We start from the raw sequence: 21,992 nt of genomic DNA, 5'->3' as shown, positions 1-21,992 counted from the left end.
GGAACTTTCCATTTGAGGAATGCTCTGTTGCTGAGAGTCACGCAGGACTGGGTCTGGTAGACTAGTAATTAGCTCCCAGCCTGGTTGTGCTGGAGAGTCTAGAGCCGCTGGAACTGCTTCTGTCCCTGTTCTGGAGTTGCAGAAGGCTAAGAAATGTGAAAAACCTGTCAGGAGATGGGGGAACTCATGCAGAATTGCCTCTGGAGCTGTGTAGGGCTTGTAAATCAGTCATTGGCTTAGTGGTGGAAAGGCAGCATAGCAAAGCCAGGTTATTTTGTGTTTATTACTGGGAAGGGGCTCAAGGTGTACGAGCTTTTCATGACTCTCTTAGCTGTGGCAAGATCACTGCGTATGCAAAGGAAACCCTCGCTTCCCCCAAGCATTGCTGTTGTCACAAGGATTTTAGCCAATAAAATGGAGGACTTCAGGGCTTTCATTTCCCTTCTTCGTTATGGGCAACTGTCTTTCTTCTATAACCTCACTCATCCTCCCTGCATATCAACAGCAGCATCCTAAATGTCGTAGTGATGGCTCCGATTGACTTGGTATTGCCCATTGCTCTCCAGCCAGCAGAGTTCTGTTTTGTTGGTGGGTAGTTTAACTCGAATCCAGATTTGCTGGCATTGCAGATTAAATTGTGTCCAGAAAGCTATGTGGGGTCAGGGGGAGATGAGTACAGGTGTCCAGGTTTCCAGTGCACGCTGCAGATGTTCAATTGTTTCTCAGCCTCTTTGCATTTTGCATGGTTGGTCAGCTCCAGCTTCCTTCAAGTTAGTTGCCTTGCAAGCTTTTTGTGACTGCTGCTTAAATATGTGCAGGGGAGAGAAGGGGAGTGTAGAAAGGGGTTGCAGACCTCTTGCCCTCTCCCCCCCCCCCCAAATTAAAATTAAAACTCAAGATGGATTGCCAAGGGAGGCATTTTCAGACCTGCCTTAGCAATGACGCTGCTCCCCGTTTATGATATACCCCACATTTTTTTCCAGACCTCTTTAATTGTGGAGTCTCTGTAACTTGACGTCTTTAAACTATGATTTGAGGACTTCAATAACTCAGCCAGGAATTAGGGCTCTATGACAGGAGTGGGCGGGTCAGGTTCTGTGGCCTGCAATGTGCAGGAGGTCAGATTAGATCAGTGGTCCATAAAATGAGAGAGCTGGAGAACCATGGGAATATGGAATACTTCATCTCTCCCTGATCTAGCCTCTTGTGCAGTGTTGCTGTTGCCTTCTCAGTATTTGCTGCATCTCACACCAGAAGTGGCTGCATCCAGTCCCCAAAGAAGAGATCTCGATTATACTATACACTTTACCTTACTGTGAGGTTTAATTAAATCTGATTTCAAATGGCAACTTGAAAAGCAACATTAAAAGTTGAGTCCATGATTGCCATCCACTCATGGCTTCTGGTGATATGAAAGGAAGGCTGTCCCTCTGGAGAAAGATCTTTGAAGACAGCAGTTCACTAGATGTTCCATGGTTTGGAGGTCTTCTTCATATTTGCATATTAGGTGTCCTACATTTTCTATTTGCATAGTAGGTAGTTGCAACACTCATATGAAGACACATGTAAGCTGCTGAGATGAACTCCTAAGAAGAAAAGTGCTGTAGAATTGCAATTATTAATTTTAACCTCTGCAATGAAACAGCAGTACATTGTTTTCTGCTCAGACTTTGGTTTGATTTTTCCAGACCTTCTTTACTCCACGAAGAAGCTTTCTTTATGTGTAGTCATGTCTTGGAAAGATTTCTACTTTGTATCCAACTAGGATTTCAGAGTAACCAAACTGGAGATGGCCCCAAAAGAAATTGTCTGATGTTTTAAACCAGCCAGATTCCCACTAGAAGGTTATCACTCCAAGTGCACGTTGGGACAGGATATGGAGAGTGGTGGTTGGCATCTTGCAGCTGTCTAGTCACAATTGGAAGGCTTGATTCTGATCTCATTTGTATTCATTTTACTCCTAATTTGCTGATCAGTTACTCCTGATTTACATCATTCTAAATGAGTTCAGAATTGGGCCCAGAGTTAGTAGTTTTACATTAATCGAACCAAATTCTGATCTATCTAACAAAGGTACTTCAATGGCCCCCATTGCTCTAGTATCTGAGCACCTCACAGTCTTCAACCTGTTTTATCCTTCCAGCATTCCTCTGAAGTAGGGGAGTGTTGTTATCCTTATAGATGAAGAGCCAAAGCACAGAGAGAGTAAGTGGTTTGCCCAAGATCCCACAGGGAATGGTGGAGCAGGGACTTGAACTAGGCTAACATCCTAACCACTGGATTAGCCTTTCTCTGACTGGTTTTATGCTGGTGTTATTTCACTGAACTTTATTGGAGATGTTCTGTGCTTACCCTGATGTAACTGAAAACAGAACTTAGCCTTTTGTGCATTAGCTCCAGGCTTACTGTGAGCTGGGAAACTGCAGTTGTATTGTAGTGTTAGAAGGAAGAAAAGAATCACTCTTTGCAGGAAAACAACCGCAAAATCACTCTTCAACCCCTGCTGGTTCCATTTGTGCACAGTCCCATGCAGAAAATGGACTGCCCAAGAAGTAAAGGTTTAGATATATTGCTGCTGGGGTTATAGATAGAGAGATGGCTGCATGCAGGCACACACACAGTTTTTCTAAAGACTGGGTGCATTTTTGATGGTGATTTTCAGACTTAATTGGTGTTAAATATCACCCAGATCAAGCCAAATGCTTAAATATGTGAGTAGTCCCATGGGGGGCAGATCCTCAGCTCCTGTACTATTATTGTAGTTCCATTGACTTCAATGGTAAACTTAAGCATGTGCTTAAGTGCATGACTGGATTGGCCCCCGAACGTTTAGAGTAGGCCCTTCCTTCTTAGTGGAGCTACACCAGCCTGATCCAAAACCAATTGAATTCAATGGGAGTCTTTCCTTTGACTTCACTTGGTTGTGGCTCAGACTCCATGAAGAAGTTCTCTAGTAAACCCCAGGGTCGTTGGCCTGCTCTTCATCAGCTCGCTGCACCACTTCCCTCTTCACCTCTGTTACAAGACGCACTCTAGCTTTAGTTCCAAAATCCACTTGTCCCTCACATGAGGAAGAGCAATGAGGAAATGGCTTGCATGTGATAGCAGCACAGTGTTGCTTTCTGACTCGATGGCTACTGCATGAGTCATTTCAGAACTGCTTTAATGTTCAGCTGTTCCTGTTTGTTGCTGTGTTTTGCACTGTGCCAAGCTTCCCGAAAACTGCCTCGCCAATGCCCTTCAATCCTGACCTGCAGCAACGTCTTCTGAGTCTCTTCAGTGCAGATGCTGTTGATAGTGCTGCTGATCTTGGATGGTTCTGTGATATGAACAAATGTCATTTGGAGGTTAGGAAGAGACAGGTCTTCTTTTGGAACCGCAGATGCATTTACAGCGATATCTGCACTGATGGAAGGTTCGTGGTGCTTTCGGTGTTCTCCTACACCTAGAGTAACCCACTGGTGAGGGTGTGTTACAGGATTAAACTCTGTGCCCCATCCATACCTTTCAGCTACCTTCCATACCTTTCAGCTAGTGGCTGAAGTGGCTCTTAGTAGCTCTTTAGCTCATGCTTATAGATCTGGAGGTACCCTGGTTCAGTCCCTGATATATTAGCCAAGAGGGCAACCACCATCACGCTAGCAGAAATTGGACTCCACCATTCCACGTTTCAGCCCTGTTTCTCGGTGGTGTTGTTGTTGTTACGACCCATGGTGCACATTAGCAGAATCGGCAGGTTCAGAGTAGAGCTGGTTGAAATATGTTGAATGGAACCTTTTGTTCTCGTTGAAAAAAGGCCCTTTTTAGAAATTGGAGATTTTTGTGAAAAATACCTGGTATTTTTTCTTCAAATTATTCTATTTATTTTTTACTTGAATCTGGAAGACAGGTAGTCCTCTTTTTTTGTTAAAAAGAAACTGAAAAATTCAAAGTCTTTTTCATTCCAACAGTTTAGAAAAGAACAATTTTTCAATTACTAAAAATTTTGTTTTGAAAAATTTCAGTTTTCACTCCCCCTTCCCTTTTAGTAATTTCTCTGACCACCTCACTTCCCTTTTCCTGTGGCAACACAGAAAGAGGGCGTGTGAAGACTAAAAATAAGTAAACTTCTTAATATTAAATTCTGAATAAATAAAAAATGTTCTTTTCTAAACCTACAGAATGAAAATCACTGAACCTTTCCTCTCCATTTTTTAACCAGCTCTGTTGAGGAGGCCTGGCCTACGCAGCGGTTAGGATATACGACACATTTAGAGGAATCCCTTTCCCAAAATCATCCTGTTGCAGGATGGCTCATCATTGAATCCAACCGCGCACGGGCTTGGAAAGAGGAGCCAGTGCTATCTTTGAGTTTGGGATCGAAAGCTCCCTGGAATGAGTGAGTCAGCAATGTGCCTTTATTGCCAAGACGGCTAATGGAATATTGGGCTGCATTAGTAGGAGCACTGCCAGCAGATCGAGGGAAATGATTATTTCCCTCTATTTGGCACTGGAGTGGTGAGGCTGCATTTGGAGTATTGTGTCCAGTTTTGGGCACCCCACTATGGGAAGGATGTGGACAAATTGGAGAGAGTCCACTGGAGGGCAACAAAAATTATTAGGAGGCTGGAGCACAAGACTGGAGGAGAAGCTGAGGGAACTAGGCTTGTTTAGTCTGCAGAAGAGAAGAATGAGGGGGGATTTGATAGCAGCTTTTAACTACCTGAAAGGGGGTTCCAGAGAGGATGGAGTTAGGCTGTTCTCAATGGTAGTAGATGACAGAACAAGGAGCAATGGTCTCAAGTTGCAGTGGGTGAGGTCTAAGTTGGATGTTAGGAATGTGGTGAAGCACTGGAATGGGTTACCTAGGGAGGTGGTGGAATCTCCATCTTTAGAGGTTTTTAAGGTGTGGCTTGACAAAGCCCTGGCTGGGATGATTTAGTTGGGGTTGGTCCTGCTTTGAGCAGGAGGTTGGACTAGATGACCTCCTGAGGTCCCCTCCAACCCTAATATCCTATGATTCTGTGAAAAAATTCCCATGTTCTTAGTAGCATTTGGATCAGGCTGTATGTTGTTTCACACTGTTTTCTGTGTGTGCCCATTTATTGCCTCTCCTCAGCGGTGCAGATCGTGTCTTGGTATGTGTATTTTCTGACAGTGTTAGGGTTCTCCATGCTGGACATCATCACAGTTGGGTGGGTTTCATAGTGCAATTTCTTTCTTTAGTTGCAGTGCTTAACTCTTGATGGGGGAGGCTGGATGTTTGTTAGAGACACTCACTTATTCTAAAGAGCATTCCAGGAAGTAACATTTGTTCAGTCTTTGGTTTTAATAGCTGGAATTTTGTCAGTGGAGGAACCTGCGGGTTGGATTCAGAGACTGATAAATAGGTATAGGCATCTAAAAAAGTAGCAGGGTGGTTTCAGACTAAATGGGGCCTCGATCCACCAACATACCCCACTCTCTCACCCCCAGAGAAGCAGTTTATTCATCCTGTGGATCCTGTGGTCTTTCCCTTCTAGCCTCCCTAGATAGAGCTCAGGTTGCCCACTGACTGTAGCCACCAGTCATTGATTCTAAAGAATCTGCCTTAAACATCGCTGAAAAGAAATGAGAGGACACATGCGTGTGTATGATGGGGAATAAGGGCCTGGTCCAAAACCCACTGATGCAAGCAGAAAGACTCCCACTGAACCCATTGAGCTTTGGATCAAGGTCTAAATGCTAATATTTTGAGGCAGTTTGACCCTTGCACAGAGTTAAGTGGAAACACCCTATGAAAAGTGGGGGAAATGCGAATCCTGCTCCGCACTGGTGCTGAAACGATTTTTATTGTGGGGGTGCTGAGAACCGTTGAACCAAACTGTAAACCCTGTATATGATGGAAACCACTTTGTTCCAGGGGGGTGCAGCAGCACTGCTGTGCTGCTCCATGCTGGGAAACTAAGGGGAGAAGCCTGTGCTGTGTAATATTTGACTTAAAAAAGAGCATCTGTGCTGTGCATTCCTTTGCATTTCTTTCCTTCAGCCAGCACACTTGTACAGGATGGTGCATCAGGGTAGAAGCTACTCGGCATGCTACACTCATCCTCTCCTCCTTTTGCAGATGAAGAGGAAGCGCTTAACTCTATTATGAAGGATCTGGCAGCACTGGGCAAATGTGGGGGACTGCTGGACAGCAACAGGAACAAAAACAGCATTCACTCCAGCAAACAGGTGAGCTACCTCCAGAATCCCATCTCCATGGCTGGCTCAGTCAGCGGAACTCCAGAACTCTTGGACATGGCTTCAGTCACTGTGTTGAGAAATGTGATTTCATTTAGGTGCCATAGGAGGGCATGTCTTTCTGTGGACAGTCAAAGAGATAACAGGCTCGCTCTGTGCTTCAGAATTTGTACAGTCTGCGTCCTGTTATTGCACTGTGTTGCATTTGTACTGGTAGCATCTACAAGAATAGGAATTTAACAGTTGTGGGCCTGATTCTCAGAGGTGTTGAGTACCTGCAACTGTATATACAGTTAATGGGAGCTGCAATGCTTAGCACTTCTGAAATTCAAAACACCTTACCTAAGTGCCAACAATCAACCGATGCATTAGATATAAAAACTGTGATCTAGGTGCCCGGTGCATCATAAAATTTTGGCCACGTTATACAGAGTGAATTTTGTAGCCAAGAAGAAAAACCCTTTCCCCTTGGACTGAAAGAACTTCCACTGACATCAATATGATATCTAAGGTAGATCTAATATGCTATTTGTTCTGTATGCAGAGTGTACAGTAGAGGTTTCTTAACCTGCAGTATGGATAAGAGGAAAATTTTTGTGTTCAGTGTATGTAATTGTCTGAATAACTAGAAACCATAAGAAATGGAATGCCATGGAAGAAATTCGCAAATCCACATGGAAATCCATTTCTTCTAGTGCTATGGCCAAGCATTAGGTTGTAATTAATTTCACATTGGTTTAGTGCCTATCAAGGAAGACTTTTTTTTTTTTTTTTTTTTTTTTTTTTTTTACAGTTTTCATGCATGTTTTCATGATGCAAGTACCTATACAAACATTTGTGAATGCTTTAGAGAAAAATCTTTTCCATTAATCCCTCTAGAGTTTGAAACAGACGTATGTATGTGTTTGTCTTCGTCCCTGTGTGTCTGTGAAGTGCAGCCTGGGTGTAACAGCTGTCCAAGTGAATCATTGCAGTTGTTCATCTTGTATTGAAGAGAGTCCAAGATGTTTACAAAAGTGACCAGGGAAACTCAAAGTTGGCTCTTACAGCTGCAATAGAAACAGATGATCCAGCACAGCTTTGGATGATGGAGTTTATCATTTTACTCAAGATGATGGGTGGAGACCATAGCAAACATTGTGAGGATAGCTTATATTCAGAGGATTTTTCTTCAGTAACATATTTCTTCTGCAAAGGCAGAAAATTCTTAGCTCGTTTTGGAGGCTGTGGACATACAATGTATCTACAATTGTATAAGTAGTATTCACTTAGCTGAAAGCAGGGAGAATACCAGTATTCGGTGAGTGAACATGGAAAAATAGAAGTTATAGAAACAGAGCAAGAGTCTTGCAAGTGTGCTTGTCTCTATGTGCGCACACACACCCCACCTTAATTTATAAAGCAGTCTGTTTATACTGCGTCATTCTCTGTCTGCTTAAAATATTGGCTGTCCTCTTTCATTAAACCTTATTATGGCAGGGATCAGTGTTTTCACTCTCTGATTATGGTACTAGTTCTTGGAAAAGCTTCCTGGAAGCATTTGGACCAGCCCACCAATTGTGTCCCATGTGATTGATTGATTTATTTATTATTTAAATAGCTGTAACAAGGACAGGCCATAGACATGTACTAAGTGGTGTGGCCACTTGGAACCTTGTGCTTTTGGGTGCTCAGACGGGCTGCACTCTCTTTTCTTCATGCACGTGTGACTGAGAATTTCACACCAACTGGCCTTGGTCCCACAAGATGAAGGGCATTGGACTGCACTGAATTATTGCTTCAGGTAGTGGACTAGCTGGAACAAGTCAGGTTTCTGTAATTGGTCTGGGAGGCAGGGAGTGGCAAGCCCTGTTGATAAGCTCTGGGGGTTGGGTGGGGACAATAATTTGAAAATGGAAACATTTTGGCTGAAAACCAAAACGTTTCTATTGGATGTGCTGCTGCAGAGCCTTAAGGGCATTGTATTTCTGGTACCTCATGTGCCCCTTCTCCTCTATGGGCTTGACTTACTGGCCAGACTACATCTCCCATAATACAGTGCCTCCTCTTGCCACAAGGGACGTTATGGTGCATCATGGGAAATGTAGTCCAGCCTGGAAGCCTGGCCCATAGAGGAGAATGGGGACAGGAGGCAACTGAACTACACCATCTAGGAGGCACTGTAGCAGCATATCTCAATAGAAATCCATGTTTTGAGTGTTCATTTTTTATTTAAAAATCAAATTTTCTATGGAACGTAAATACTTTTTTGCAAAAAGTTTTGTTTAATGGGCAACACAATTTTCCATCAAAAACAGTTTGTATGAAAAATTTTCACCTTTCTCACAAGGCAGAAGTGTTTTGTTTGTGGAACAAACATTACAGGAAAGGATGCTATAGCATTTGTACACCTTTTACACCCCTTCTACAGGGCTCTCTTAACACCTATCAGCGAATTTTCCCTGACATTAGCTAAACTAATTATCTACATTATCTACATTTACATTTGCTTAATTCCAGAACCTGCCTGATATGATGACTATTAAGATTGTGCAGAAATAGGAAGTAGTGTGTGCATATGCATTTGTGCAACACAAAATTTCATCTTTAAAATATTCACATTTTTTTGTTCCAGGGCCTTTCACAGGGAGACATTTTCTGGAGAAAAAATGTTCACAGATTTCTGGGTTTCCCATCAAACCATGTGAAACTGTACAGTTTTTTACATGTTTCTCTGCAAAAATGTGTCTTGGTGCAGCACTAAATTTTGACTTTCAAATGCTGTGTTGATGGGATAAGCTATAAAAGGGAATAATAATACAGCTCATTATCCCCATTTTTTCAGGCACAGGAGAGGGAAGTGACTTGCCCAAGGTCATCCACCAAACTAGTAGCAGAGCTGGGAATTGAATCCAGGTCTCTTGAGTCCTAATTCAGTTGCACTACCTCCTTGGTTTGTAGGAGAAGTAAGGTGAAGACCTTTTGAGAGAAGAGGAGACATAAGGGGGCAAGAGATAGGGAACATAATATTAAAAATAATAATAAACAAGGTCTTTGGAAAGGATATAGACCTTGCTTCTTCTAGGTATAACCCCCAATCTCTAACAAATTGGAAATTTAGAAGAAACTTTCCCTGAAGACAGGTTTCCCTTTAACAGCAGTTTTGTTCTCTGAAACCGCTGATACTGCTCGTTGCCAGGCGTGATACTGGACTGGCTGGACCACTGGTCTGATTCAGTCTGGTGACTCCTGTGTTTGTATAACACAGGGAAAGAGAATGAGAGAAGGAAAAGAGGGAACAGTCACTGGAAATAATGTAGAGAAAGATGCTTTGTGATCTGTTGCAGGAAAGAGCAGAGAGAGAAAAATGGAGTGAAGCTGGGAGGTGAAAGAAAGTTAAAACAAAGGCCAGGAGAGAATAAGTTATATTTATTTTTAAAAAATGATTAGCTGTGGATTGCCATTGTTACAATTCTGTACAATAAATGGTACATATAATAGTGCTTTTCAACAGTAGATTCCAAAGCATTTTACAGAGGAAGTTGGTCTAGTATCCCCATTTTACAGATGGGGAAACTGAGGCATATGGAAATGAAGTGATTTGCCCAAATTCATTTTGCAACCTAGTGGCAGTGGTGGGAATAAAACTCAGGCCTCCTGGGTCCCGCTGTAGTGCTCTAGCCTTTGGCTGTCACTGGCCTGTACACTGCACAATGGGTCTTCCTTTAAACTGCAGAGCTTTGGGAGAGCTGTGGATGCATGAGAATCTTGCACCCTGAGCTAGAGGGTGTGGTCCATGCGTTAGAAAGTGTTGGGTAAAATTTTCCAAGCCCTGATCTTCATGCTCGGTGCTGTATAAATCTAAAATACCAGGCTAGTACAGAAAAGCTAACCCATTGTCTGCCTTTCTCCAAGCAGGCCACTTCCAAAAGACATCATCTTACCATGGGTCTCTGAGCTAATCATGTGGACAGAAAGGGCTGAGGTGAACAGGGAGAGACAAAAAGCTTTCTGTTAAATTGCTGAACAACCTGGCAACTAGAAGTGCGGAGGATCTGTGCAGATAATTCCTAATGCCAAGGATTAGTCACGTCCTCTTGTGGTTTAGGGACGTGTTCCAAATGTCTGGATTGTAATTAACGTTTTGTTGCTAAAAAACAAGGGTAAATGTAGAACAAATCCAAGCAAAGTGTAAGTGAATGAGTTAGTTGGGGAGTCCCCTTGTCTGGGTTGGAAAACCAAGTGCAGTTTGTTTTGGGGATAGAGGTTTAGAAGTGAACCCATCACATCTCAGACTTACAAAGCGTAACTAGGACTGTATCGATTGAATGCAGCAGTGCCCAGTGAATTCCTGAACTGGTGAATGGAAAGAGAGGAAGACAATGTACGCTGCTTCCTGCCATTCAGCACGTGAAGGAGCCACCCATCCAGGGAAAAGAGTTGGAAATCAGACCGGAACGTTGGGCAGAGCAACAATAGAGCTTTTATACAGGGTTTCTCATCAAGAGATTTCAAGTGCTTTGCAAACATGAATCGGTGTCATTACCACTATTTTACAGAAGGGGAAACTGAGGCAGAGTGACCTGTCTTGGTCAAGAAGCAGGACAATGGCAGAGCTGAGACTCAAATGCTGGTCTCCTAAGCCAGCATGACTGTGTAGTCAGGGGAAGAGAATTCCGGAGTCCTGAGGCTTTAACAGTGATGCTCCTGACTCTTGTCGGTCTGAAATGTTAACACCAGACAGTCAGCAGCTCCCTATCCATCAGTCGTGTTTGCCATTGAAGGCTTTAGGCCAAGATTATCAAGTGACTCATGATTTTGGGTGCCCAACTGGTGGTGCCTTTAAAGGGTCCTGGTGTTCAGAGGCTGGGACTCCCTCTAAGGTGCCCTCCAGATCAGTGGTCACTTTTATGGATAGTGGCTTTAAAAAATAACAGTACAGAGAGAACCAGACAAAACATCCTATTTCCAAATGGTGCCAAACTTTGTGGAAGTGGTGCCGGGCTTGAAATCTGACCCCAAGTGTGGTTCAGAATTTGCAAATGGCATTGTTAGAATGGATTGGTCCAACACCTTTAAACATGCCCAGATTTGTTTGTGTGTGCGCATCACTGGAAAATAGAGCCCCCATTAGCTGAACCAGACCGCCTGGTCTGAACGTTCTTGAACTTCAGAGTGTTTGAAACTCACTCAGTTCTACCTTCGGTCCTTTTAAGGCTTCCATTACTGTAGTCTCTGAGCACCTCACAATCTTCAATGTGTTTATCCTCACAACACCCTGTGAGCCAGGGAATCGCTATTATCCCTATTTTACAAATGGAGAATTGAGTCACAGATAGGCTACGGATGTGATTCACTTAGGCACCTTACCCCAATTGAAATCAAGGGGAGTTAGGCACCTTTGTCAATCCCACCCGAAGTGATTTGCCCAACGTCACATGGAAGTCGCTAGAGCAAGGAATTGAATCTGTCTCCTGACTCCTAGCCAGTGACCTAACCACTGGACCAGTCTTTCTCTGAGCATTGTGTCTTGGACCCATCTCCGACTAAGAGTAAGACTTTGAATCACACTCACTGCACTGTTCGCTTAACTCTTCTCAGTACACTTATCTGAGTTTCTATACCTGTTCACAGTAAACTGCACTGAGCAGCTGCAGAGGAATGCATTAGTCTGCAGTCTTACGCAGCCACCAGACTTTTCCACTCTTCGTTAGACATTGCACCTCCCAGCTTTTGCTCCACTTTGGACATGCGCCCCAACCCAGTTTGCCTCCCCGCTCTGAGCGAGATCTCTTTAGATGGGAGCGGAGTGCTCAGCATATCACAGCAGGATCCACATGGTCTATTCTTTCTAAGCCATTTCCATTTCAGGCTTCAACGGTGTGGTGTGGTGTGTGTTTGTGTTTTTATTACAAAAGCAGTCTTCTCTTTGGGGAACTCTGCATAAGATTATGATTCATCTCTCCTCTGGAAGCACTTTTTCCGTTTTCCAACATTTCTCCTAATCTAAACCAGTGAGCGTGGCTGCTTTTCCCATTTTCACAGTGAAAGGAAGGGGGGAGGGAGGCAAAGCAGAGTTTGGCTAACTTCACCAGGGTGTGTGTTCTTTAGCTGGACAAGTTCTAGTTAGAAGCAGTTGATCCATTTACCCCTCACTGGCCTGCAGGAGCTGGAGTGGAGACTTCACAGTCCTTGCTGATCCTTCCCTTTTGTTTCTGATCTGCATTACAGCTCGATTCACTTCAACACTTTTTCTCAGAAACCGTGAGGTTCCACCCCTCTCTTTAATTAGCATTTTTAAGGAAGAGGTCAGCAAAAAAAAACCACCTGGAAAGTTTGTGACACGCATGTGGTTACCACAGTGGCGTCATTTTATTTTTCCTTTTGCGTCATTTGGAAGGTAGCAGTTGAAGTATCAGAAGGCATTTGTTATCTAAGCTCTGGGGAAATACTGATAGCAATATCTCAGGAGAGTAGTCTGAAATCAAGAGAACTTTGTGGTATTTCCTGACATTTTTAGTGACACATTGGTTATTATTATTTATTAATAATTTTATATTAAAATAGTGCCTAGAGGCTCCACCCAAGGTCAGGGCTCCATTCCGCTAGGTGCTGTACAAACAGTTAGGCTATGTCTACACTGCCGTGGGAAGTCGACTTTCTTTCATTCGACTTTCAGCAGCCGATTTTTAGAAATCGCAGCAGCGTGTACACACTATGCTGTTTGCGCTGGTCTCTTGCGTTTACACTGACCAGCCTTAATTCGAATTGCAAAGCAGTGCAATGTGGGTTGCTATCCCACAGTGCAACTAGCCATGGTGGCTGTTGGGACGAGTGTCATCGTCCCAGGATGCAGCGCTCCTTCCCCCACCCTTCTCCCCCCTCCAAACAAACAAGAAAAGTATTTTTGCACCGTTTTTTTATTCCCTGCGATCGCCATTGCTGCAGAGACATGGAGCCAGCTCAACTCTGCACTATAATTGTGAGCGTGACAAATACATCGCGGCTTATCGATTATTTTAGAAATAGAGCAAGAAGCTGAAGCACAGACAACACCGATGCAACTGAGGCTGCCCTACTACAAGACATCAAGCAGAACAATTCCCGATTGCTGCAGGCTGTAATGAGTCATCCACAGTTCGTGGAGCGCCAGTTCTGGTGCAGGAAAACAAGCACAGGCTGGTGGGACCGCATCGTTATGCAGCTGTGGGATGATGACCAGTGGCTGCAAAACTTTCGTATGTGAAAGGCAACTTTCCTCGAACTGTGCTCGGAGCTGGCCCCGTCCCTGAAGCATGTGTATACGCACTTGAGACAAGCTATGATGGTGGAGAAGAGAGTCACCATCGCTCTTTGGAAGGTGGCAACCCCCGACTGTTACCGCTCAGTTGGGAATCAGTTTGGAGTCGGTAAATCTACAGTGGGCACTGCCGTGAATCAAGTGTGCAGTGCCATCAATAGACTTCTGCTATGAAGGCTAGTGACTTTGGGAAATGTGCAGGACATAGTGCATGGGTTTGCCACGATGGGGTTCCCAAACTGTGGGGGGGACATTGATGGGATGCACATCCCTATCTTAGCGCCTGCCCACCTAGCAACCGAGTACATAAACCACAAGGGGTACTTCTCCATGGTCCTGCAGGAGCTTGTGAATCACAGGGGTCATTTCACAGACATCTGTGTGGGGTGGTCTGGGAAGGTGCATGACGCTCGTGTATTTCAGAATTCGGGGCTGTTCTCTAACATGCAGGCCAGCACTTTCTTCCAGGACCAAAAAATTCACATGGGGGTGTGGAAATGCAAATAGTGATCCTGTGGGATCCTGCTTACCCCTTGCTCCCTTGGCTAATGAAGCCGTACACCGGTCACCTTGACAGTGACAAGGATGCTTTAATAAGAGGTTAAGCAGTTGCAGAATGGTTGTAGAATGTGCCTTTGGGTGTTAAAAGGGTAGATGGAGGAGTCTCCTCACTAGGCTGGACATGAGTGAGAAGAACCTCCCTTCTGTGATATCTGCTTGCTGGGGTCTTCATAATGTGTGTGAAGCGAAGGGGGAGAGGTTCCCCCAGGGTTGGGCTGTGGAGGCAGAAATACTGGCCACCAATTATGAGCAGCCAGATGCCAGCAGTACGCTGAGAGCTAACCGCGTAGAGCTTTGCATTAGGGAAGCTTTGAAAACCAGGTTCTGCAATGAGATGCAGGACTGATTTCTGTTCCTGTCTGTTGTTTGCCTTTGCTGAACCCCTCCCCCAATCGATATCTGTGCCCTCCAAATCTCTCCTGAACAAGATTCGATTTAATAAAGAAACGTGTTGAAATGATGCAAAACTTTATTTCTTAACATTCAAGTAATGGAGGAATGGGGTGGGGGGGGGGGGGGGTTCATTCAGTCTCAAGAATAAGGTTGGTAGTTTGCTGGCCAGCAGTCAGCATGTCCACCGCTGCTTTCTGCTACTGCAGCCTGGCCATTCTGCTCCGAGACCTCTTTGTGGCAGGGGAGGGGGAGGGCGGCAAAGCCCTTGGTTGAGGAGCATTATGGAGGGGCTGCAGCGGGACTCTGTCCCACCTCCGCTCCTCCTGAAGCTCCACAAGCCGCCGGAGCATGTCTGCCTGGTCCCGCGTGAGTCGCAGCATTTCCTGCATGGTACTGCGATCATGCTCCTGCATTTCTAGGCGAGTCTCCCTGTCCATGTCCATATTCTGGGACAAGGTCAGCCTCCACGCTCTTTGCTGTGTCTCTGCGGCAGCTGAGGCATTCATGAGCTCGCCAAACGTCATCTCTGCTTTTCCCCCCCCCCCTCTTTCTAATCTGAGACAGTCTTTCCACAGCATTTCTTAAGGGTCGGTGCAGTGCCGAGGTGTCTACAGGATGAAAGAAAAATAACAAGGTAGCCACAGTTAGCAGAGTGAAGAAAACGATACAAATGTAACAATTTAGATAATGATCTCATGATACAGTAGAAAATGATCCCTTGCTACAGTATAGACAATAATCTCCATGCAGTGCACACGGCAAACACAGAGGCTCATTCCATTCCTGACATCCCAGAACCGTCTGCTCGCTGTGCCATTTCAGAGAGGATTTGAGGACAACTTGGTGTGGTGGGGGCGGGGCAAGCTCTGCTTGTATTTTAAACCCTTACAGAGAGGAACTGCAGATAGCGGGTGGGTGGGTGGAAGCGGGGGGCTATGTTTAAAACACAGATTTGCTGGATGCAGCGGGGTACCAGCAGTGTTCCGCCATGATGCTGGCTACCTTGATTGCACCGTGGAGGGAGGAACAAGGCAGACCTCACCCTTTGCAAAACTTTTCAGGGAACAGATTACATACATGAAAGTTTCTGTGGGATATCAACTGATTAAACATAGCATTTCTCATCACATAAAAAAACTGATCCCTGGCTAACCCCCAGTACAGTCACCGAAACGCCTGACATCCCCTTCGTGGCGCCGCCCCCCCCCCCACCCCCACCCCCGCCCTCCTATGTAAAAGGACAGAACTGCTAAGAAGAAAAAAGCTCACCAGATGTGTCTTCCCCAGGATTATTAGTGCTGTCCTGTGTGCTGCTGGACTGCTCGGGGGTCAGGAATAGGTCCTGACTTTCTGGGAGAATGGACACCCCGCTCTCCTGCACCCTGCTCTCCTCAGCTTCTTCCTCCTCCTTGTCCACGGAGTCCTCATCATTGTCCGTGGACTGTGACCTAGCGGAGGTATCGATGCTGCGGGGAGGCACAGTGGTGGGATCGCCTCCGAGAATTGCGTGCAGCTCTTCATAGAACCGGCATTTTTGGGGCGAGGAGCCAGAACGGCTGTTAGCTTCGCTGACTTTCTGATACGACTGGTGCAGCTCCTTGATCTTCACGCGGCATTGCTGTGCGTCCCTGTTGTGTCCCTTCTCCAGCATGCCCTGGGATATCTTCCCATAAATGTCTAGATTCCTTTTGCTGGCTCTGAGCTGAGCCAGAACAGACTCCTCACCCCACAGACCGATGAGATCTAAGACCTCTGGTCGACTCCATGCTGGAGCGCGTTTGAGCTTCGCAGTAGCCATGCGGAGAACAGTGACAAAGCTCTCTGCATGCTGGCAGCACAGGAAATGAAAATTCAAATCTTCCCGAAGCTTGAGGGGAGGGGACTTTTCCTGCTAGCATGACCACTGAGCAGCACAGCGCGACTGTCCAGAGCAATCAAAATGAGGCATTGTGGGATACATTCCGGAGGTCAATTAATTCGATTTAAGTTCCGTTGTGTCTACACTGACACTAAATCGATTTAACAAATTCAAATTAGGCACTACGCCACTTGCAGAGGTGGGCTTATTAGGTCGATTTTAGAGACACCTTAATTCAAATTAACAGTGGTGCCAGTGTAGACGCGGGTGTAAGTAAGTCGACTTAAGTGACTTTAAGTCGACCCAAGTTGCCAGTGTAGGCCAGGCCTTAGAGCTTGTCTATACGTGGGTAAAAGGTGTATTTTAAAACTCTAGTGTAGATAAGTCAAATTGGATTGTATGTCTAGATGACCAGTGACATACTGGATGAAGGAGGGAGTGGCTAGGATGCTTATTTAGGGCTTGGGGGACATAGATTTCAGTTTTTGCTCTGCCACAGATTTTCATGTATTGCTTTCGGGAATTCGCTCAGGTTATGCCTCCATTGCAGTTAGGTGTGATTGCAACTCATGTAGACATGGCTTTGATCTAGCTAGCTTGGGTACCAGCAGCTATGGCTGCAAGCTAGTCTTGTGAGCACAGCCCTGACCAGGACTTTGGGTATATACTTAAGCAGCTGCCAGAGCTATGCTGCTATTGTTACGTGAGCTAGCTTTGAGCTAGCTGCACATCTCCTGATTGCAGCGTTGGTCTACTCAATGTCTCTTTGTGCCTTAGTCCTCCTCCTGGACATGGGGATAATAGCACTGCCCTACCTTACAAGCTAAATACATTGTGAGGTGCTCAGATGCTGTGGTAATGGGGGCCGTATACATACCTTCTATAGATGGGCCTTGAGAAACATAACTGGCCCTGGTGAAAAGTTCCTGGTGAAAAGGACTCTCGTTGTTATAACTGGACCTGTACTTTTTTTTATATATGTATGCTTGTATTGATCATTATTACAAACAGCTAAAGTAAGTGTCAACTATCCTATCTACCTTCACTGACTGGATGATTTCTTAGCGGCAACATGCCAGAGAATCTTGGATCTTGAGGAAAGGGGAAAGCCGTGTGATGCAGGGATTGCGTGTATTTGGTGTGTGTTTTGTGGTGGGTGTCTCTGAAAATGTTTGCTTCAGGAAGACACAAGGCATATGAGAATGGCTTTAATCTAAGCCCTGAACATGAGAACGGCCATACTGGGTCAGACCAATGGTCCATCTAGTCCAGTATCCTGTCTTCCGACAGTGGCCAGTGCCCAGTGCTTCAGAGGGAATTAATAGAACAGGTAATCATCAAGTGATCCATCCTGTCGGCCATTCCCAGCCTCTGGCAAGCATCAATCCCTGCCTATCCTTGTTAATAGCCACTGATAGACCTATCCTCCATTAACTCTATTTATCTAGTTCTTTTTTGAAGCCCGTTATAGTTTTGGCCTTCAAAACATCCTCTGGCAAGGAGTTCCACAGGTTGACAGTGCATTGTGGGAAGAAATACATCCTTTCTTCTTTTTAAACCTGCTGTTTGTTTATTTAATTCGGTGACCACTAGTTCTTGTGTTATGAGAAGGAGTAAACAACACTTCCTTATTTACTTTCTCCACACCAGTCATGATTTTATAGACCTCTCTTGTATTCTTCATTAGTTGTCTCTTTTCCAAGCTGAAAACTCCCAGTCTTATTAATCTCTCCTCATAGAGAAGCTTTACCATACCCTTAATCATTTTAATTGACCTTTTCTGTACCTTTTCCAATTCCAATATATCTTTTGTGAGATGGGATAACCAGATCTACATGCAGTATTCAAAATGTGGGCATACCATGGATTTATGAAGAGGCAATACGATATTTTCTGTTTTATTATCTATAATCTCTTTTCTAATGATTCCCAACATTCTGTTAGCTTTTTTGACTGCTGCTGCACACTGAGGGGATGTTTTCAGAGAATGATCTACAGTGACTCCAAGGTCTCTTTCTTGAGTGGTAACAGATAACTTGACCCCATTGTTTTATACGTATAGTTGGGATTATGTTTTCCAGTGTGCATTACTTTGCATTTATCAATATTGAATTTCATTTGTCATTTTGTTGCCCAGTCACCCAGTTTTTGAGATCCCTTTGTAAATCTTTGCAGTCTGCTTTGGACTGAACTATCTTGAGTAGTTTTGTGTCATCTGCAGATTTTGCCCCCACACTGTTTACCCTTTTTTCCATATCACTTATATGTTGAACAGTACTGTTCCTGGTACAGACCCCTGGGGGACATCACTATTTACCTCTCTTCATTCTTTACAACTGACCATTTATTCCTACTGTTTGTTTCCTATCTTTTCCTGTCAGTTACTGATCCAGGAGAGAACCTTCCCTCTTATCCCATGACCACTTACTTTGCTTAAAAGCCTTTGGTGAGGGACCTTGTCAAAGGCTTTCTGAAAATCTAAGTACACTATATCCACTAGATCACCCTGGTCCACATACTTGTTGACCCTCTCAAAGAATTCTAGTAGATTGTGGAGGCATGATTTCCCTTTACAAAAATCATGTTGACTCTTCCCCAACAAATCATATTAATAGGTCTGATAATTCTGTTCTTTCCTGTAGTTTCGACCAATTTGCCTGGTACTGAAGTTAGTCTTACCAGCCTGTAATTGCCGGGATTGCCTCTGGAGCCTTTTTTTAAAAATTGGCATCACATTAGCTGTCCTTCAGTCATCTGGTACAGAAGCTGATTTAAATGCTAGGTTACATACCACAGTTAGTAGTTCTGAAATTTCGCATTTGAGTTCCTTCAGAACTCTTCGGTGGATACCGTCTGGTCCTGGTGACTTTCATTACTGTTTAATTTATGCATTTGTTACAAACCTCCTCTAATGACACCTGAATCTGGGGCAGTTCCTCAGATTTCTCACTTAAAAAGAATGGTTCAGGGTTGGGAATCTCCCTCACATCCTCAGCTTTGAAGACTGATGCAAATTAATTTAGTTTCTTTGCAATAACCTTATCTTAAGACCGTGAGTGCTCCTTTAGCATCTCGATCCTCCAGTGGCCCCGGTGGTTGTTTGGCAGGGTTCCTGCTTTTGATGTAGTTAAAAAAATTTTTTTTTCTTTGCTGTTACTTTTTGAGTCTTTGGCTAGCTGTTCTTCAAATTCCTCTTTGGCCTTCCTAATTATATTTTTGCACTTCACTTGCTAGAGTTTATGCTCCTTTCTATTTTCCTCAATGGAATTTAACTTCCATTTCTTAAAGGATGCCTTTTTGCCTCTAACTGCTTCTTTTACTTTGTATTTTAGCCACAGTGGCACTTTTTTGGTCCTCTTACTATGTTTTTTAATGTGGGGTATGCATTTAAATTGAGCTGCTATTATGATGTCTTTAAAAAGTTTCCATGCAGCTTGCAGGGATTTCACTTTGGCGCTGTACCTTTTAATTTCTGCTTAACTAACATCCTCATTTTTGTGTAGTTCACCTTTTTGACGTTAAATGCCACCATGGTGGGCTGCTTTGGTGTCCCACCCTCCCCCACCAGGATGTTGAATTTTATTATGTTATGGTCACTCCAAGCGGTTCAGCAATATTCACCTCTTGGGCCAGATTGTGTTCTCCACTTAGGACTAAATCAAGAATTGCCACTCTCTTGTGGTTTCCAGGACTAGCTGCTCCAAGAAGCAGTCATTTAAGGTGTCAAGAAACTTTTTTTCTGCATGCCATACTGACATGTATGGGGACATGTACCCAGTCAATATGGGGATAGTTGAAATCGCCCGTTCTTGTTAAGTTTATTTGTATAGCCTCTTTAATCTCCCTGGGCATTTCACAGTCACTATCACCATCATGATCAGGGGTCGGTAATATATCTCTGCTGCCATATTCTTATTATTCAAGCCTGGAATTACTATCCATAGAGATTCTATGGCCCAGTTTGGTTCATTTAAGATTTTTATTTTGTTTGACGCTATGCTTTCTTTCACATAGAGTGCCAATTTTGTCCTTCCGATATATTTTGTACCCTGGTATTACTGTCCCCCATTGATTATCCTCCAAGATTCCCTGTAAAGATCAACTACCTGGTGACAGCAATAGGCAGCTTAGCATGAGAGAAAAGATAGGGCTGTGGACTGGGAGTCAAGAGACCTGCATTTGTGCCACTGAGCTGTTGTGTGATCTTAGGCCAGTCATTTGTCATCGGTGCCTCAGTTTCCACATCTTTAAAATCGAGATAATAATACCGAATAGTACTGGCTGAAAAACCAGAGTATTTTTAAAAAAAATAATAGAGAGGTATTTTGGTCAAAATACATTTTTTGATTGAAAAAAAAACCCAGAAATTTTGTCCAATACCTGCCCAGCACTGTAAAGTGCTTTGAGCTCTACAGATGAAGTGCTTGCAAGGGTTAAGTAATATTCGTTAGCATGTCCCAGCGTGGCCCCCCCTTGTTTCACCAAATGTAGCACTTGCTTTTCTGCCACCTCTCTACCTTGTCTCCTGCCCTGGCCAGTGCCTCCTGTTGAAGGGAAGAATGTAGATTAATACCTGGCCCATGTATAGCCCAGTTCATCAGGAAATCTCAAAGTGCTTTCCAGAGGAGGTTGTCATTAAGCCCCTCTTTCATAATCGAGGCCTGGTCAGAGTAAGTGATGTGGCCAGGATTGTGCAGCCTCCTATGTCGCAGGGGTTGGCGGTTGTGCAGCTTCATAAGGGAGTGGTAGGCTTCTTGTACGGCCCCTCAGCCACATGCAAGAGTCTCTCATGATCTGCCCCTTAATGTTTGCAAAGTGCTTTGGGATCCTTGTGTAAAAGGTGCTGTACTTGTTCGTGTCTTGGTCTTGTGGCTGGGGCCCTGAACGAGGACTTGTGAGATCTGAGTTCAGTGGTTGACTGCGCCACAGCATTCTGTGTGATCTTGGGTAAAACACTCGGGGCCAGATTTCCAAGTTTACAGCCCCCACAACTTGGGTATGATTTTCAGAGGTGCTCGGTCCCCGGCGTTGTCTTGGCACGTCTGTGCCCAGATGTTTCAAGAGCTGATCATCCAGTGCGCTGAGCAGTTTTGCAAATCTGGCCTTCAATCTCTTTGTGCTTCCGTTCCTACCTATACAATGAGCATAATAACAGCACTTTGTTTTGTCTAGTTAGCCCCTCCCTTGAAGAGCTTACAGTCTATCTTTTGCTGTGTGTAGATACAGCACCTCTCTGGGAACCTGATCTTGATTAGGACTTCTTAAACAGTACCAAAATTCAAAAATTTAATAACAGCAATGTACTGCTGAAGCACAAAGCATTGTGAATTAAATATTAGCTACTGATTGCATAACTGACGAAAAGTGAAGGAAGGCTTCAAAACAAGAACGTAACCACCTGATCAGCTTCTTTTTTGTTTTCTCCCTCCCAAATGTGTACATTTTAAAACCCCTATTTTATGTTTTAGTGTTTGGAGGTATTTTTATATAGCTACGCATTCAAAATGCTTTTCTCCAATGTATCCAGCTTGTTTATGTTTCTCTGCGCACAAGTGGAGAACAATTATGTGGGGCAGCTGGTTTATTTTTGTTGGCCGCTGTCTGCGGAAGATCAGCCTTGTTGTTGTTGTTAATGCAGAAGAAAAGGATGCAGCAGGTTTTTTTTTTCTCTCTGGAGTTTTTACAAGTGTTTTTGAC

At 44.2% G+C, this 21,992-nt stretch overlaps 2 protein-coding genes across 3 annotated transcripts in view; one reads left to right on the top strand and one right to left on the bottom strand.

The window, feature by feature from the left end:
- The window catches only part of LOC137165087 (mitogen-activated protein kinase kinase kinase 3-like), a 113,756-nt gene that overhangs the window by 45,609 nt on the left and 46,155 nt on the right, over positions 1–21,992 (top strand). For both annotated transcript variants that reach the window (XM_067566179.1, XM_067566178.1), the window contains exon 3: positions 6,086–6,195. In XM_067566179.1, coding sequence (XP_067422280.1) covers positions 6,086–6,195 — 110 coding nt within the window. The remainder of the gene's footprint in view (positions 1–6,085; positions 6,196–21,992) is intronic.
- LOC137165097 (zinc finger and SCAN domain-containing protein 29-like) lies at positions 14,635–16,235 on the bottom strand. Its single transcript, XM_067566193.1, has 2 exons — positions 15,714–16,235; positions 14,635–14,811 (listed from the first exon to the last, which is right to left on the bottom strand). The coding sequence occupies exons 1-2, from the start codon at positions 16,233–16,235 to the stop codon at positions 14,635–14,637; spliced, it is 699 nt and encodes a 232-aa protein (XP_067422294.1).

This window comes from Emydura macquarii, unplaced genomic scaffold (genome assembly GCF_026122565.2).
Source record: "Emydura macquarii macquarii isolate MOO-44397 ecotype Brisbane River unplaced genomic scaffold, CSIRO-AGI_Emac_v2 contig_2742, whole genome shotgun sequence".
NCBI classification, from domain to species: domain Eukaryota; kingdom Metazoa; phylum Chordata; order Testudines; family Chelidae; genus Emydura; species Emydura macquarii.
The sequence above is the reverse complement of the archived record's forward strand: the minus strand, read 5'-3'. Positions and strand labels throughout refer to the sequence as shown.